This window comes from Coffea eugenioides, chromosome 1, assembly GCF_003713205.1.
Source record: "Coffea eugenioides isolate CCC68of chromosome 1, Ceug_1.0, whole genome shotgun sequence".
In the NCBI taxonomy this organism is placed as follows: Eukaryota; Viridiplantae; Streptophyta; class Magnoliopsida; order Gentianales; family Rubiaceae; genus Coffea; species Coffea eugenioides.
In genome coordinates, this window is record NC_040035.1 from 48,753,386 (window position 1) to 48,770,994 (window position 17,609).

General features: G+C 36.7%; 2 protein-coding genes across 2 annotated transcripts; both read right to left on the minus strand.

Moving 5' to 3' along the window:
• Positions 1–3,341: 3,341 nt before the first annotated feature.
• LOC113752210 (protein LATE FLOWERING) lies at positions 3,342–4,293 on the minus strand. Its single transcript, XM_027296341.1, has 2 exons — positions 4,234–4,293; positions 3,342–4,047 (listed from the first exon to the last, which is right to left on the minus strand). The coding sequence occupies exon 2, from the start codon at positions 4,043–4,045 to the stop codon at positions 3,476–3,478; it is 570 nt and encodes a 189-aa protein (XP_027152142.1). The 5' UTR covers positions 4,046–4,047; positions 4,234–4,293; the 3' UTR covers positions 3,342–3,475.
• A 1,657-nt stretch (positions 4,294–5,950) lies between these two features.
• LOC113763435 (sterol 3-beta-glucosyltransferase UGT80A2) lies at positions 5,951–15,225 on the minus strand. Its single transcript, XM_027307255.1, has 14 exons — positions 14,958–15,225; positions 14,439–14,623; positions 12,152–12,388; positions 11,224–11,335; positions 9,882–10,052; positions 9,441–9,504; positions 9,237–9,294; positions 8,865–9,042; positions 8,492–8,622; positions 7,784–7,886; positions 7,598–7,674; positions 6,733–6,780; positions 6,495–6,644; positions 5,951–6,392 (listed from the first exon to the last, which is right to left on the minus strand). Exons 1-14 carry the CDS (start codon positions 15,127–15,129, stop codon positions 6,225–6,227), a joined length of 1,854 nt encoding a protein of 617 aa, XP_027163056.1. The 5' UTR covers positions 15,130–15,225; the 3' UTR covers positions 5,951–6,224.
• Between the last annotated feature and the right edge of the window lie 2,384 nt (positions 15,226–17,609).

Below are 17,609 nucleotides of genomic sequence, written 5' to 3' on the forward strand. Positions count from 1 at the left end.
TAAAATAAAATAATTATAACTCCATGGACATCTGTGCATGCTTTCAACCGCCAGATTTGTTGATTACATGCTTCAAGTCCAGATATTATGGTAAGATCTGCTGAAAAAATCTTCTCTCTCTCCCATGAGAGAATTGAAGAGAGTTTTAGCCAGAGAGTTTTTTTTTTTTTTGAGAAAATAAAGGGAGAAGGAGTGATCTTTAATTGGTGATTATGGTTAATCTTAAACAAATATTATATGGGTATGAGTGAGATTAAAATCCATTCATCGTCTTAATAACACCTCCTTAATCTTTATTTGTAGATTCCCAATCCCTTCCCCCCTACCCCCTTCCAAGCCTAATTCTTCAATCCAAATGAAGATGGATAGCATTTGCACAATCAAGGAAAGAAGTGATTAGATAATTTGTTTTCAAGAAGGTGGTGGGTGATTCACCATTTTGCACCATCACCAAGGGGTCAAAACTCGATAGAGTGAGCCACCAAGTGAACTAACAAGAAGGTGACTACCTGTAATTAAGTCTCAACTCACCCATCCACAAAGGGCACTGCCATATTTCAACTACATGGACATCTATCCACCCTATATGTGATATGTCCCTTTCGGGGATTCTATTTTTTTTCGTTTAATTCTTCGTTGTCGCTGGGCATGCGGTTAAACGCACATTGTAGAAAATGGCGATCATAATTCTTTTGGTCGTTGAAGTTGACCATCTGGGAAGTGATCCTAATAGAATTCCAACCATTAGGTCTGATAGTCAATTTCAATCCAAACCCACTACCGTAATTCCAGGCACAAAGGTTATATGCTGAGATTCAACAGATGTTTAGCTAACATCAAAATTTGGTAAGCCGAAAAGTTACAAGTAATGGAATAAACGTAGCATAATTAGACTTTTGTAAGTGGCATAGCTATTAATCTTGTCCATCTTTATCATTCAAACTGAGTCAGTATATTATATACCTGTGCTTCATCTTTATTTTTTCCTTTGAGTAATACGTTTACGTGTATAGTTCAGTTACAAGTTAGGCATGATTGGGCCAAAATTTTGTGAATGATTTTCTGGTGAATCCTCCGTGTTTTCTCCTTGCAAACTGCAGCAGCATTCACCGCACACAAGCACGTGAGGTGAGGTCGGTGTAGCAGGGATTCCTTTCATTGAAAGTCATCAAAGCCAGCCCATGTCGTCTAATCATTCTATCTTTGTTCCAATTACTAGTTCTATTTTGTCGACATAACAGTAACACTGGCTGATTCAGGTCTGAGGACGGAATGGGTCATGTGAAACTGGGAATATGTCTCGTCGTTTAGCTTCTCATTTCATAGTTGTTTTCATCAAAATCCTAATTAAATACTAGTACTAGTTCAGTTAATTGCCAAGCAAGCACGTCTACATCCATTTTGCGATCCAAGTGCTGAAAGTAACCAGTGGAAGAAAACAAAAAAAAAAAAAAGAGAAACTGGTGATTGATGAAAGCGAAGACTTGCTAATCAGTTCGATTGAATTCGATATCCAAAGGCGGCAGAAGTCAACAAACCACATCATCCTCGATTAATGTGCGGCAGTAACGCCCTCCAATGCTGCTTGCTGCTGCTGCTATATTCAAGACATCATTAAGCAACGAAAAGACTCTTGTGAAAATGGCAAATTTCCCGTTGACACGAGAGTTGTTAATCGAGTCGAGTCGAGCTCGAGCACATGATAATCGAGCGAGCTCGACTCGAACCTCCAATCGAGCTAGCTCGATCTCGCTCGATTAGTAATTCGAGGTTCAAAAGCTGTTCGAGATCGACTCGTCAAATTCGGCTGAAAACTCGAACTCGAGTTCAAAATCGAGCCGAACTTAACGAGCGGAGTCGAACCCTTATCGAAAAAAGGAAAGAGGGTAAAACTATTAGATATACAATGAAATTATGATAATGCCCCTACTATTCGAGCTTGTCGAGCATATCTCGGCTCGTTTAATAGACGAGTATATATACAACTCGAGATCGGCTTGTTTTCCTCAGTAAACGAGCCGGGTCGAACTCGGCTCGCGAGCTATCCGGTTCGATTAACAGCTCTAGTTGCCACCTTAAACATTAATGATTGGACTAAGACATGTCCCTCAATGCTATTTATTATTCCTAGTGGAAGTTCTTTCTTTGTGGAAATTTTGGTTCGTAAAGTTTCTTTTAGCTTTGTATCCCGAACTTATATAGAAGTGTGGTGTTAGAGAATGCAAATGAGACTTCATGATTCCCCTGGAACCATGAAAGAATGATATATTATTGACTCTCACAAATTCTAAATTTCCTCGAGTGATCAAGCATTTTACGTTTACAGCTTGCTGGTAACAAATTATTGCTACAAGTTTTATGGAGTTTTTGCGGTCATCCTCGCACCACATTATTCTCAGAATCAGTAGCAAAATTATTTGCCAGTAGCCCCTGTGATCGACCCCTACTCTTTTATTCTGGATTGGGCTAGAAAAAAAATATCGCACGGACCCATTTCTTCTTATTCTGGATCGACGGCGGCAACAAGAGCAAATCCAGTTCCGCTGCCCAGATTCGAGAGGAATTTCCATTCCAGTGCTGGTCATCATCATTACAACTTTACATTTGTCATCTGTGTACTGTAGATCACTCATCCTCCCTCTTCGGCTACTAATGCTTCAGACAGCCCCGGTTCCTACAATTATGGGACAAAACGCAAAATTCAATCCGTATTACTGTTCTTCAATCTCCATATCAATCCGTATCAAATACTAAAACGTTGTACCAAAAAAAAAAAGATTAAAATTAATAGGTAGATCTTAATTTATAGGAGCATAATCCGTGAGGTTATGAACGAAAAACGTTTTAGGTCCAAGTAAACCAAAACTATTTGCACACCCAATCACTTGATCTTAAACATGCACTAACTTGCAAGTATCTTCAAAAACACAGTAGTGCAATTGAGTAGATTTTGTATTCACTTAGCTTGGACTAATAATGGTAACCAGGAATCCGGATACTTAAATTGAGACAACGAATAACATAATCCATTTTTGCTTTGATTTTCTATGGGATTGTCTTTCATGGTTTATCTAAATCAACATAAAACAGTCTTCAAAAATTACATGCCCTGATCATGAAAACAAACTCTCCTATCATCTTAAGAAGGGATTAATTCATGACATTTGAACTGTTTTCTCCTTTTTGGTTTTCAAATCTGCGGAGGTTATGTATTAAAATAATTAAAAGTTCACTGATTGAGGAAACCACCGTAATCTTTATTAGGAATAGGAGGACAAGTGAAGAAAGAAGTTAAACGGCGTAGATCATTAGAATAAAAAATCTGGAAATACTCTAAGTAGTTCCTAGCTTGAAAAAGGACTAACATGATTCGAGGTCGGTCAACAAAATTAGCCTAACCATGATACTCGAGGCCATGAAAAGCGGCCTAGCCAGACATGCAGGTATTCATAAAATATTCCCAGGCTCTTGTTTCCTACAAATGGAGAGACAAATCAAGCTTCTGATCTTTATCCTTATCATCAACACCACAGCTCTGGTTTTTATTTAGCGAGGGCAGAATCCCCGAGCATTCTCCGCTATTGCCATTGCACCTAGTTGAATTTCTTTGCCAATTTGACAAGCTTCTCTCATCCGCTTCATGCTGATTATACGGGTTATTCAAGTAGTTGCAACGATAAAGCACCATATTCTCAAACCGCGGTGCTGCATTGTTTGATCCAAACCTGTTAGAAACTTGATGGCCAGCAGGGAATTGGCAAAGGTTGCCCGCATGAGCAGTTAGGTAGACAGAAGGGTTGAGAATACCAATTGGATGATTCGGAGCAAATACTAGTGGTGGTTGTGGGAGGGAAGAGTAGGTGTTCAGTTCAGGAGAAACCCTTTTATTCTTCCTAGCTGCACTCCTCTCTTTCTTATGGGCATTTTGATGACCTCCTAAAGCTTGTGAACTATGAAACTTTCGCGAACAATACAAGCAAGGAAATGATCTTGTTGCGTCTTCAGCGTTGGTTGGGGAGACATGGACTCCATTCTCGCAACTCATACCTATATATGACGACAACATAACAACGGAAGGATTAATGACAAAAGAAACATGAAAACATATAAATCAAGCGGTTATTATTTTTTTTTAAAAAAAAAAATTTGTTTAAGAGGGGTAGGTAGATTGAGGATGGATTGGACATATTTACATATTAGGCAGATGTATATATGTAGTATATTCAAACAAACCTTGAGTAAGTAGGGGATGTTGGCTTTCCTTATGCAGAAATAACAGGTGGAGGAACAGAATGGAACTAGTTTACAGACTTTTCAAGTACCTGGGCTGGGGAGGGGTTTGATGATCTGATCAAAAGAAAAAGAACTTAGTTGTAACTTGTAAGGATGGTGGGAGTTCAGTCAGCAGTTATGGGAGGCTTGGGAAATGTGAAGAGCTGTCTGTGGTGTAAGTGGGATCATTAAAAAGAGTGCATGGACAAAGAGCAAGAGAGAGCGTATGGGCTTGGGAGTGGGAAACAGAAGAAGAGATAAGAGGAGGATAAGTTACTACAGAAGCATCCTCCTCCAATACGCTACGTTTATGCATGCTGAAGCAAAGAGAGGTGATACTGGAGGAAGCAAAGATAGAGATGTGTCTATGTAAAATTGGCTTGGGGAAATGGGTTCTCTCTCTCTCTGCTGCCTCTCTTCCTCTGACTTTGGCACTTGGGTTTTTCATGCAGAGATAAGCGTCATGAATCATCACTCTTCTTTTATTTCACTCCTTTGCTTCTCACACTCCTTGTCATCGTCAGCGACCAAAAATCCATCCCCATACCTTGAGAGAGTTTTGGTTGTAACTATTTCCATCGAAGTAACCAATTTACTGCGAGTGACACACTCTTTTGTCCAACCAGCATCAAGCGGTGAATCAATTAAAAGGTATGCATGATTCAGGAAATTGGATTAGACGCGGAGAGAGTGAAGTTCTGAGCTGTAATACCCAAAACGCCAATATGGATGACCGGGGGGGCAATTCAAAGACAAAGCTAGAATTGTCCCCCACTTGGTCAGAGAGGTAGTTGCCTGAGTCCAGCTTCTCTATCTCTCTTTATGCTAATGGCCTATGCTGCCATTTTTAGCTTTATAATAAATAGTTATGGGGGGGATTCGGCCACTACGCACTGGTTCATCTGTACCATCTGACACATCCACCGCCATTTCCATGCAACTTGATCAGCTTTCATCCATTCGTCGTTGCATGCCTGGGTTTTCCACATGGACACGTACAAGACAATTTACCACGGATTGTAGTGAATACTGCTGCTGCATAACATAATGAACCTCCCCATCGTTTTTTCCCAAACTGTGTCATAGCACTCGCCAACGAATCAAAAGAGCCTAAAACTTACACAACCACTTTGGCCATAAACTTTGCTTGAGAACTGCAGTGGCGATTCTGATTCTCCACGCCAACCGCAATTTACAATGCAATTAATTATCGGTCGGCAAATGTCCCCGACCAGAAAACAAGGCCATAGATTTGCTTTCTTTAACCATGAGAAAGAAATCAAGAATGCAGCTCAACATCATCTCCCGAATTAATTACTCACTGCGACGGCCAACCCCAGAAGGCAAATATCATAACGTTCTCTAAGATTCGGCATACGAACTAGTTTAAGCAAAGCCCAATTTAATAATATTGCCTTGGCAGTAGGAGAATTTTCCTAATCCCCCGCCAAAGATCGCCCGGCTGGTCCTGGTAAGAAATCAATAAGCATTACAAAAAAAATGCATTCAAATGATCCTTAAAGAAAATAGTAAAAAAATCATACCAGCAGGACTCCCGTGGCCAAGTGCGAGAATAATCGAGGATGGGGGGTGGGGGGGAAGAGAGAGAGAGAGACTGTGTGTTTATAAACGGATACATCCATACAGCAACAGATTCCCAAAAAAATGAACTCAGGAATGAATGATTAAGAATAATTTCTTAATTGAGTGAAGATTAATCAAGATGACCGGTAACCGCCGAGTGCATGAATACATTTCTTCCCTTTGACTGGGGATTGGAATTGGCGAGAGGAAAAACTAACCCGATTTTGAAAAGCTATAGACAAGGTAAGAAAACTTAGGACTGGAGAAAGGCCAAAGAAAAAACGAGGTGCAAACATAATTACACTATCAAAAATCTACGACTAATCAAGAATAGACAAATCCAAAAGCATGGTACCACAAATAAAATCCTAAGAGCAGCCAAAGCATTTTGTTATAGACAGAAAGCTTGAAGCTGCAGGTACTGGCTCGGGCTCCATTTTTTTACGCGGCAGATGTTTGAGGAAGGCTCTCACTGCTCCTGTTACTCCATCTTCATCCTCCATAGCCTTTGCAAGTGCAACTGCACGCTCTTTAACCTGTGCATCATCATTTGAATTGCACCACAAAAAATATTTTTCCTTACAAGGTCTCGAACGGAGAGAAGGTATATTAGACAAAAGCAAATTTCGCACAAGTACCTCCGCATCTAACATGAAATTAATTGCATGAACCAATTTTGGAAGTGTGAATTCATCGACTGGTATAGGAGCAGGACCTACACCTCTAGCATGTACTCTCTCACCCCAAAATGGTTGGTCACCAAAGAAAGGTACAACTGTTGTTGGACACTGCAGTTTGGACCGATTGTCATGTACAGCTTCAGAAACAATAATCAAACAATCTGCCAAATGTTACATTGTTTCATGTTCTACTTACCGCAGCCTTAAGACCAGCAGCTGTTGTTCCAGCACCTCCATGGTGCACCTGAAACAAAATGCAAAACAATGGGGATTAAGCTCACCTGCTCATATATGAGTGCAGGTAGGATACTTTTTCAGGTCCAGCTCAGAACAAAGAGCACCATTTAATCAAATAGATATTGAACCAAAAATATTCATCTGATCTGAATTCTTAGATGCACAACAGAAATTACAAATGACTTAAAAGTAAGACCAAAACTCTCATAAAGAAGCTACAGGTGTAGATTTCACAAATTGGCAAGGCCAGCTCGAATTTACTATTGGAAACCTGTGCTAGAGTTTGTTATACCAAAAACATAAATCAATTAATGCTACAACTGTCATGTTTGCTATTAGCCTTATGCTCAAAAAACTTGTTTATTAGCTGCTCAAATGGCAGCAGACCATGTTGGTCCACATAATAAAGCTGACGCTATCACCGCCCTGTGCTTTTACCCTTTTTTTTTGTTCTTTTTCAAATTTCTGGCTGTATACACACACTGTATGCCCAAGGATAGTGAAATGTCAACTAATTATTAAAACTAATGCCATCCCTCTCTCTGTATGAAGTTCAGAGAGAACAATGATTTTTAATGCTTCAAGCTATCTTGAACTCATGTCTTTCCACCAACTGTAGTGCAAAATTATGGTCATACTCATATCCACCAATCAATACACAGTCATCAAAAAATAACATTTGAAAGAGATTTCATGAACTTCTATTTCTCCATGCTTAAAGCAATATGCTACTCTGAGAAATTCCAAGAAAACATTCATGTCCATAAACACAAAATAACACCAGTTCAAGCAAGCACATTGCAACAAAGATGACAAAAGCTTACCACGGCAGCACATTGCAAGAAGAGCCAATCATGAGGGACATTATCCAGCAAATATATGAAGTCCTTTGGTTCAGCCACTGGAAGGAAATCAGCTAAATCAATAACAGAGAATCCCTATAGCAAGAAGTATGAATTTGCCAATGCAATCATAAACAAGAGAATCAAGTACAAGAAACAAAAACTTACAGTTACCAAGGCCTCCCCAGCCTTTGTTAATGATGCCTCTTTGCCCAGTTTTCTCCAATGCTTCAACAATTATTTGGGTCATTTTCTCTGGCTCTTGAACAGGCTGAGACAAAAGATACATGCCAGATTAAGGTAAAAGAGACACAAATCTGGATAGCCAAGGTGCATGAAGGCATGTGATAGCAGTTTATAATGTCAAATAGCAATGGAGATGTATGAATAAGTGTATGTTAGGTGAATTTTCTCACTAAATGAGGGATAGCCAAGAATTTTTCCAGCGTATTTTTTAACAGAGGATCTGTTAAAACCCAACCAATGACAAAATAGTTCTGTTAACTCCTTTTTGGTTCAACTGATGTTGGTCCATCAAGAGAGGGGAAAAAATTCTACCAGCTTGATGGGATTGAAGTCTGTGAACAAGACGTAAAAAGTTCGAAAGCTTAAAGCTGTACTTAGCAGAATCATAATCAGAAAGGCATTTCAAGAGCTGCTTGGAGTATTCATAGGGAAAAGAATAGTTATTGTCAAAGCAGTGATTTCAAGTGATGTTGTCCAAGATGATGAGGGATTAGCTGATTGGTAACTGAAATTCAAGGGAACCAAAGTCAACCAGGACTATCTTCTCTATATCAAAACCAAAAAGAAAGTCAACCACCATGACAGGAATGGTGAACACATAACAGTAAAGTTGGAATTTTCCAAACTCACAAGGCTACCAAATCCAATGTAAATGGGTTTTGGACCAGCGTTAAGCCAGTTTACAAGTGGTTCAGGAGGCTGATAATTTGATGCTAGATCAAGGAAGCAAAAACCTACAACATCCACCTTTTGTCCCCAATCTACAAAATAAAAAACACAAAGAAGGATCAGACTCTAAAACATCAGTCCAGGCTGCATTGTATGCCAAGAGAAAGAAAACAAGTCACAAGCTATGAGATCTAGAATAATTAATATCTAATTGTCAATAGACTGCATACCCATTCAACAAGCTCAAAATTGTAAAATGTTCAGATATAAAACCTCCTGGATTCTTGGAAAATGAAGCATAACTTTCTCATAATAGGGGGTATCTGTTTAATACCTTTTGGCTTAGGAACAAGGTGGGGACTCCATATGTAACCATGTGGAATATCAGACTCAGAGCCTTGTGAGCCACTCAGGTAAGTGACTGGCCGTAGCTTCAGTTTTTTCTTTCTTGCATCATTTATCATATCCCTTATTCCTAGCCAGATTAAGGAGTCAACAATCTGATATGAAAGCTGCAGAATTCACACGAACAATTGTTACCCAGGAAACAAAAAATTCTGGTGAAGCCAACCAACAATTGAGAAGAGGAGAGGATAAAACTAGTGAGAGAAAAGTCCCAGAGGAAAGACAAGAGAAAGGAATTCTGAAGCACAAAATTTCAGATAAATGATGACAAGATCGCAAAAAATTACAAATGAACAATTACCCTATATCCTGCTGGTTGTTTAACACGGGATAAAGGATGGGGAAATTCACTAGTTGGCCTGTTGGAAAGATAAGATGCTAATTGGTCAATATATCTAGAATCAGCAGTTGAAAATACATAAGAATAAGAAGGTTAATCAACAATATAAATGAATTTGAACTAAAACTACATTTGTTATAACTCTGCTAACCATATAAAACTTACGTCCATGGCATTGTAAAAAATATGTGGAGTGGAACTTTTAATGCCTCTGCAACATGTGTATGTCCTGAAACATAACTTAAATTGGTTAGCTGCAGATATTAATGTGTTTGCCTGCACCTTTAGTGACACTCTCCTCTAATCATCTAAACTTGAATTTTATGAGGTGCCCAACTACATAAAAACCACATAGGTGTTATTATTGGACTTTTTGGGTTGTGTCAAAGATGTTAACTGGACTTTTTGGGTTACTTTATTAAATTAGTTGAATTATAACTTGCCTCTGAACAGTAATATAATGAAAGAAACCTGCTGATTATTGACATGCATTTTTTGTTGTTTGGGGGGGGGGGGGGGAGCTTCTACTACAAGGCACAGGACAAACAATTGTGTAATTAAGTGGACAAGAATGACCAGTAGATTTAATAGACTATGGAATCTAACCATATGCTGGAGGATTTGCAATAATTGCATCAGCTTTGAAAGGAATTCCCGTATCAACATCAGGTTCTTTACAAGCAGGGAGTAAAGAATTTATTATTTCCTTTATTTGATTCCGTTGGATAGGTATTTCTGAAGGTCCTGATGGCAGAAAACCTTTGTTCTTAACCATGTCTGCAAAAATTCCAATCAAAAGAAGGGGAAAAAAAAAAAAAAACAGAACCGTTATTTAACATCCTTGCTTCTGCACAAGCATTCACCAATGAGAAAATGCCAAATTTGAAAACTTAGTGGTAATTCAATTATGTCTCAATATATTACCAAGTTCAGATTTGACTGCCTTACAAACTGCTAAAAGCCCCAACACCACAACTTAGAGTACATTAAAAAATATATTAGCATCCCAAAAGTTTGCCAAAATAGAGGATGATCTACAAACCAAGATCAGATGCAACTGAAAGACAAATCTTCGAACTGGGGAAGTGCTAATAAGAAGACGAAAGCAGGGTTAAGTCGAGAGCCTGGCAGGGACAATATTTGGAGTGAAGTCGTAGTTAGCACATAGCAGCAGGGAAGAAAGATGCGCTGATATTTCAGAACTTTGAACTTCTGGGAGTTCAAATCCATTGCTGCAGTAAAGTGCTTTATATTGGAATGCACATTATCCACTTTTCAAATGTTCAAGATATGGCTAACTAAAGGAGAAACGAATTTTTAGAGAGAAAAAGATGATGATTTGAAGAATCTAGTCCCAGGAACAATAACCTGATAAAGCATACTAATGCACTGCAAAATGAAGATGGACATTATAAACTTTACACTTCAGATGTTTTAAAGCCTGATAAACCATAAGATTGCTATGTATACATCATGATTATCAGAAAGCATGTCTTATCTAACTGTAAAGACACGTCTTTTAGAGTCAAAAGTTGCTTTCCTTTAGTGTGGACGCATTTCAGTGTGACAACAGTAAAATGTATAGACAAATAAGAATTGAGAAATCTGGTATACACAATATTTGACAGGCAAAACAGGAAACAAATTCAATGCATGCCTATATCCAATATAATTGTCCATATCGTCTTAGCAACAATGTTCCAACCCATCATCCTAAACCAGTTGAAAACTTTACAAGATGTTCATGTGTCATTTGATTAGGATATAATCAGAAGTCTTGCCTGCATTAATTGATCAAAACATATCAAACAAGTAAACACAGAAGTACATCCTCGGCAGTTTAAACCAAACTTTAACATCAAATACAAGATAAGTTCGGCGTGAACAGAAAAAAACAATCATTTCATGACAATTGTATTAAATTAAACAGGAAAAATGAAGTACGGACATCCAGCAAGGACTTTTGGATCGCCACCAAGAGGATAGAATTCCAACCCAGAAGTCAACACAAACTCTTTAAAATTTGAATGAGTTGCCAGCCTTACACGATGGCCATAGTCCTGCAACAAAATCTTTATCAGTAAAATTTCATGGACTCAATCACATTATTATCTTTAATGATGATTGATAGACTTACTAATCCCTGTTTAAGAGAGAAGAATAAATCATCCAAGATCTAGTTTCAAGGAGATTGCAGCTCCAATGGACTCAGCTTCTTTAGCTTTTCTAGAGTTATCAAGTGCTAGTCATCTAGGCCAAATTAGACGGCCCAAAAACATGGTAAACCATTTATATTCCAATAAGTAAACACTATAGAAGGAGGCTCCCAAAAGCCTATTTTTATTGATAGATTAGAACTGGAACACCAAAAGAAACGTATGACAACCAACATCCTTTTCCCAAAATGGATCGGTGGTTGCCCAAAAACATGGGAAGAAAAAGTGGTTGATGTTGCAGTTACAATATCCAGATACTAGGGTCTAAGCTGTTGCATTTATGACACCTGCATCCTCCAATGGTGCAGGCAAATGAAGAGAAATCCAAATCCAGTATCTTCTAAACTTTAGAACAGAATAAAGAAAACAGTGGCACTCCACACAATGCAAATCATGCAAACCCCAACTCACAGCTGGACAGTATCATATATGGTTGGAATGATAATATACACATAACCAGTAGGCAACCAACTGAAAGAGTACAAATGACCAGAAAACCCAAAGATATCCTAGTTGGAAGGAAAGATAATTTGACATTAAGAAACCTATGTTTCTTAGGGAGTGGAGCTGCATACTGCATGAGCATATACATAATAAGTTCTCTTGTACCTAGAAATGATGATAATCAAGATATCAGTTAGCAAGGCAGAGCAAATGTACCTGCAATTTCTTTCCAATTGCAATAAATGGTTGCACATCACCACGTGTTCCAACTATAAGCATCACTATCTGTAGTGGTGGAATATAGCGAAGTTCTGTATCATCAAGAGGTATGTCATCAGCTTCAGATGGTTGTTCACTGGCAATTCCTATAGCCTGAGGTTCAACATCTCCAGGAAATTCAAACTCTACAGTTCCATCATCTTTGACAGTAGCTATTCTGTTCAACAATTTGAGCTGCAATTTTTTAAATGTTTAAAAAAAGATTGCAAGCATGTAAGTACTTAAAGTGTCACCATGTGCAATAAGTAATCTACAGTAAGGAGATCACCAAGATTTAGAAACTTCATGACACTGTATGCAGCTATAACATTAATAGTATTGCACCAAAAAGCATCTTAATGAAACTGATGCAAATTGGAAAATAACTGCTCTTAATAGATACACCAAGTCAGTATCTGATCTTTGTAAATGAATAAATGCATCTAATAACAATAATAGGATAATACACATTAAGGAGACCTCAATGCATCCTTTTATGAACTGAAAATGCCAAATAGTCATGGACCTTGTAATCTGAAGAACAATATTCAACAACCTGCGTCAGACATTGAACTTTTCCAATACAAACTCCAACCCAAGAAACCAATTATCTTGCTTAAGCTCAGTCAAACTTGCAAAATGTTCACCAACTTGAAATCAAATTAAGCTAATTTTCTTTAAATGCTGGACTGTTCATAAAAGGATTAAGATTCAAAAACTCAAGGAATTTCACAGGTGAGAACTGTATGCTGGAAACTTGCTTCTGTAATATATTGAAGCAAGTAACAAGTGGACACTGGTTGACAATGTAAGAAAGCTGAAGAAAAATGCAGAAGAAGTGAATTTATAGGGAGAGACATGGCCTATTGTCTACAGCTAAACCAGTGTCCCAAAGGCAACATATGATTTTGTTTTTTCCATGGCATGATTTCCACATGGCTTCCTATTTGTGTGATAGAGATGCTAAACGTTTCCTGTAGTGTAGAGATTAGCATTTCATAAAAAAGAAACCAAAAGAACAGAGACAAACAAAATTCTATAGTTATCACAGATATTAATTAGTCTCACTTTCCTCACCCTAAAAACTCCACAAATATGGGGCATAACAATTAGTTCAAGACTTTTTTTTTTCTTGCTTTTTGAGTGGTTCAAGACAGTGTTAGTCTGGTAGACCATCATCTAACTCCATGGTTGTTACCTTCATGCACCAAAGTGATATTTCACATATCTTATTTTATCATTGTGTTTTTTGTAGATCATCAATACATCACGCTCTCTCAGGAAGCTCTCCAGGATATTATAATATTAGTGTTAAGAACACACAGATATGTGTCCAATTTAGAAATAATTAATTTATTACATGAATTAGTTTTGCACAAATTATGTTTTTTTACATTAACATTTTTCATTAAAGAACTTTGATTTATTAATATTTGCTTCAATGAGATTATAGTTAATTTGGTAGTTACAATACTTAGGGTAGTTATGAGCAGCTATGTTGGCAAGCTGTGATTAGGTGATTAGGATGTAAATTAGTTTTTCTAAGGGTAAAATTGGAATTTCAAAAAATGCAAAAATGTTTACAACAACTGCTACTATACTAGCTTTATATAATGTATAGATACGTATTTATGGTGGCATTTGAATGTACCAATGAGGATGCACGCTTCTACAACATTCCCCATGACTGCAATTTCAAACCATACGCGAGAGCTGAAAGGAATTCTTTCTAACACAAAAGCTGACAACTGTGAGAACTTCCACACACTCTTTAATCTTTTCAATTGACCATTATCAACAGCATTTCTTCCAAGACCAAATGGCCAGAACAATATCTTCAAATTTTTAATTGGTCTTTCACCAAATTCATGCTTCAAAAGTGATTAATTTTAACTATTGAAGAGAAAATTGACCAAAAGAAGGGAGATAAAGCAAGAAAGAAGACAGATAACAGGTAGAAGAAAAAAGAATGCAAGCAGGACATTATAATAAACTTCTTCAATTCTCAGGTTGATCGATGAATGCCACACAAATACAATATTAGTCGTTTATGTTAGCAATCACTCTAGCCGGTAAACTAATTTTGACAATAAATAAAGTCCAAGATCCACATCATAAACCCTGAAGAAAAAAGAAATAAAAATAAAATAGAAAGCCCTTAACAGTCTAGCTCCTTTTTTTGTAAATGATGCGCAATGTTGTCATGTGAAAGAAACACGCAAACACAATAAGGACATAACAATACCTTCTGTTGCACAGGAATTTTGTCGTCAAAAATTTGTGCTGCCTCTTCAGAAAGTATGTTATGATGCCTCTGGCCCTCAGTTTTTGCTCTTTCCAACGTAAGATTATTTAAAGGTGGTTCCAATTTGTCTAAACTCAGAATTTCAGGTTGTAATGTAGTCACTCTGGAGATACTCCCAGCGGTTCCTGGCAAATTAATAGCAATTAATTCAATTGGAACTTTTACCATTCCAATGCCAAACAACAATCAAAGAGTCACATCTCTCATCTTACTTCCATACCAAAACGTAGACACCCTAATTTCAAGAAAGAGAACTTGAAAAGAGAGACTTCCACTTCGAATTGCGTAAGAACTGAGAAGTTTCTAATTCATCAGAACCAAAAAGGATGCATCAGCCGGGAAGGGGGTTCGATTTAGCTTAATCGTCGTAATTTCGACCTTCATGTCCTACTACTTCGCATGGGAACAGGAAAAAAAAAAAATTTGCTACGAGTTCAATCAATAAACCTGAAGAGTCACCTCCGCCATTAGAAACTGGAGCATCACTGCTGCTACAGTCGACGGTGTGTACTTCACCACCATAACCATTTCTAATACTTCCGCCTTCAGCTTCCTTCTCTAATTCCACGGAAACTTCGCCGGAAGTCGAAGAAGTTCTAGCCTGGTCAACTTTCTCCAACGACTCCGCCATCACCGTTTCCGGCGAACTTCGCCGTTCCTGCTCCTTTCGATCCAGATCTGAAGAGCTTTCCAGAACTCCAGAAATATATATCGGTAAGGTAGCTATGCATACGAGTGTTGGTGAAGCAAAGAGTTGAGGAAGTAACAGTACGGACAGCGGAAAAGAAAAAAGAATTTTTTTTTTTCCCCTCCGAAAAAAACGCACGTTCGAGGGAGTGGGTGTAGGGTCTGAGATTATGCTGGAATCGAGCGGAGGACAAGAAATAACCGCAACTAGCCTACAGCTACGGATTCTGTCTAATCATCAGATTCAGACCAGAGAGCTTTTTTTTGTGATTTTCATTTTATAATTACGTATGCTGACGCCAAAATGCTCGTCGTTGCCACTCGCAACTGACTCCAGTTGGACATAATTATGGGTCGTTTCAAAATTACAATTGACCCGTCTACCATTTCAATGCTACAACCGGCTTTCAAAAAAGGAAAAAAAAAAAAAAAAAAAAAAGGTTACAATCCGGCTCAATATCATATTTTTTAACTACCTTCACAATTTATCAATTTTCTTGAATTTAATTTTGTTTTGATTGTATAAATATTTGTTCATGCTACAGCTTGAACAATTATCAAAATAAGCTCAATATTCAAATTTTGGGAGTCAATAATAAATATCGAACTCATAAAGAGTAGTCCTTTACAACTAATAGACATTTGGTTTGCAAATGATGTACATTAATATTTTGTTTCATATTTAAATTTTAAAAATTATCACCACTTTTAATGAGAATTTTTAAGTATTAACATTAAATTTTTGAGAAGAAATAATAGTCATCTATTTCTTCACTTTTCACTGTGTAGACGGTAGAAAAAGAAAAACAAAAAGGAGTAACAAACACCTTTCTTCTTAAACTATACATCTAGTCATACTCAAATCTATCTTATTTCAATTTATCTGTCATTTTTTTTTCACTTTCGATCCTAGTATTCTTAGTATCCCATTTCCCTGTTATTCTTTTTTACTTAAACTCCATGTGATTGTAAATCTCAAATTGATAAGATATAATTAAAATATAGATTTTTATTCAGAAAAACAAAAAAGATTGCTAAGTCTACTATGAAAGAAGTACGGAGGAGAAGAAAATTTGTTGTTGAAATCTTGGTCAAAGTTACTCATTGTTCAATTCACCTCTACTGAAACAAAATAAAATTTTGAATATTAGGCAGTCTTTTTGAAAAAATATTGAATATATCCTGCTAATTTGTAGATGTACCCCCATTCACTAAAAAAAACTTGTATTTTTTACTGCTAGTTTTGAGAAAAAGCATTAAAACAAGGGAAAATTTTAGAAACCTCATTTGAGGTTTGTCATACTATCACTCAACTCTCTTAAAATTTTTAAAATTTCACTTACCTCTATTATCAACTTGACAATACTAAATATTCATATCAAAGATCACAATTTGACAACACTGCCCTTGTTCTTAATAACTATTTAAGCACAAAGCCAAACTAAAATAAAATTTTAGTAAATTAAAATTTTAAAACAAAAAAATGTAAATTAAAAAATAAATTGCTAGCTAATAATGGTTCACATTTCTTTATATTAGGATCCTGGTGGAATAGCAAATGACGTAGATAAATTAATTTAATCAAGGTCAACAACTTAGGAGGATTTTGGTGAGTAATTAATATCTTGAAAATTTTCGTGCATAGTTAAGTTACAATTAAGAAAATCTAGATATATTTTGAGGAATTATGTTTTAATTCATGGTGTAGTTTAAATTGTATTGAAAACTAAAATAATATCTTCATATGTGTGAATTTTTCAAGGCGTAAATTTTATTTTTGTTCTAGCACAACTAAAATAATAGTTTCGTCAAAAAATTTACACATTATACAAATTTAACCTTATTTTTTTTATTATTGTTATAAATTTCATAAGTAGGACAACATAAAGGTAGTATTGAAACAAAAATTTTATCTTTATTGTATTTCCTCTAAAAAGGGTTAAAATGTTACAAGAAATGTCAATTTAAGAAAAGTAAACGAGATTTTAAAAACTTTAGGAGAGTTGAGTGATGTTATGAGAAACCTCGATGGAGGTATATGAAATTATCCCTTAAAAAACACCATTTTTTAATTTTGAATAAAAAATGCAATATCCACACAAAATAACTCAACGCATGGCTGTAATAAAGGTCGGTACAAATGATTTTGGAATTCAGATGTCACACGCATGCGAGTCTACGAGCGCAATTGAGTCAGAGCATCGTCCTTTTAAACTTTAATACATCTTATCATTGGGCTGCTCTACGGTCTAGACCAGAGGGAATTTTTAACCGTCCGAATTCTTGAATGAGAAGTAGTCATCTCGTATGGCAGTTGCCCTAAATTATAGTAAATGCTTGTAAAGGCACTAATTATATTAATATAAATTGAAGTGACATTTTGACTTAAAAAAAATCTTGAAGGTTGACCACCGGTTGAGGCTT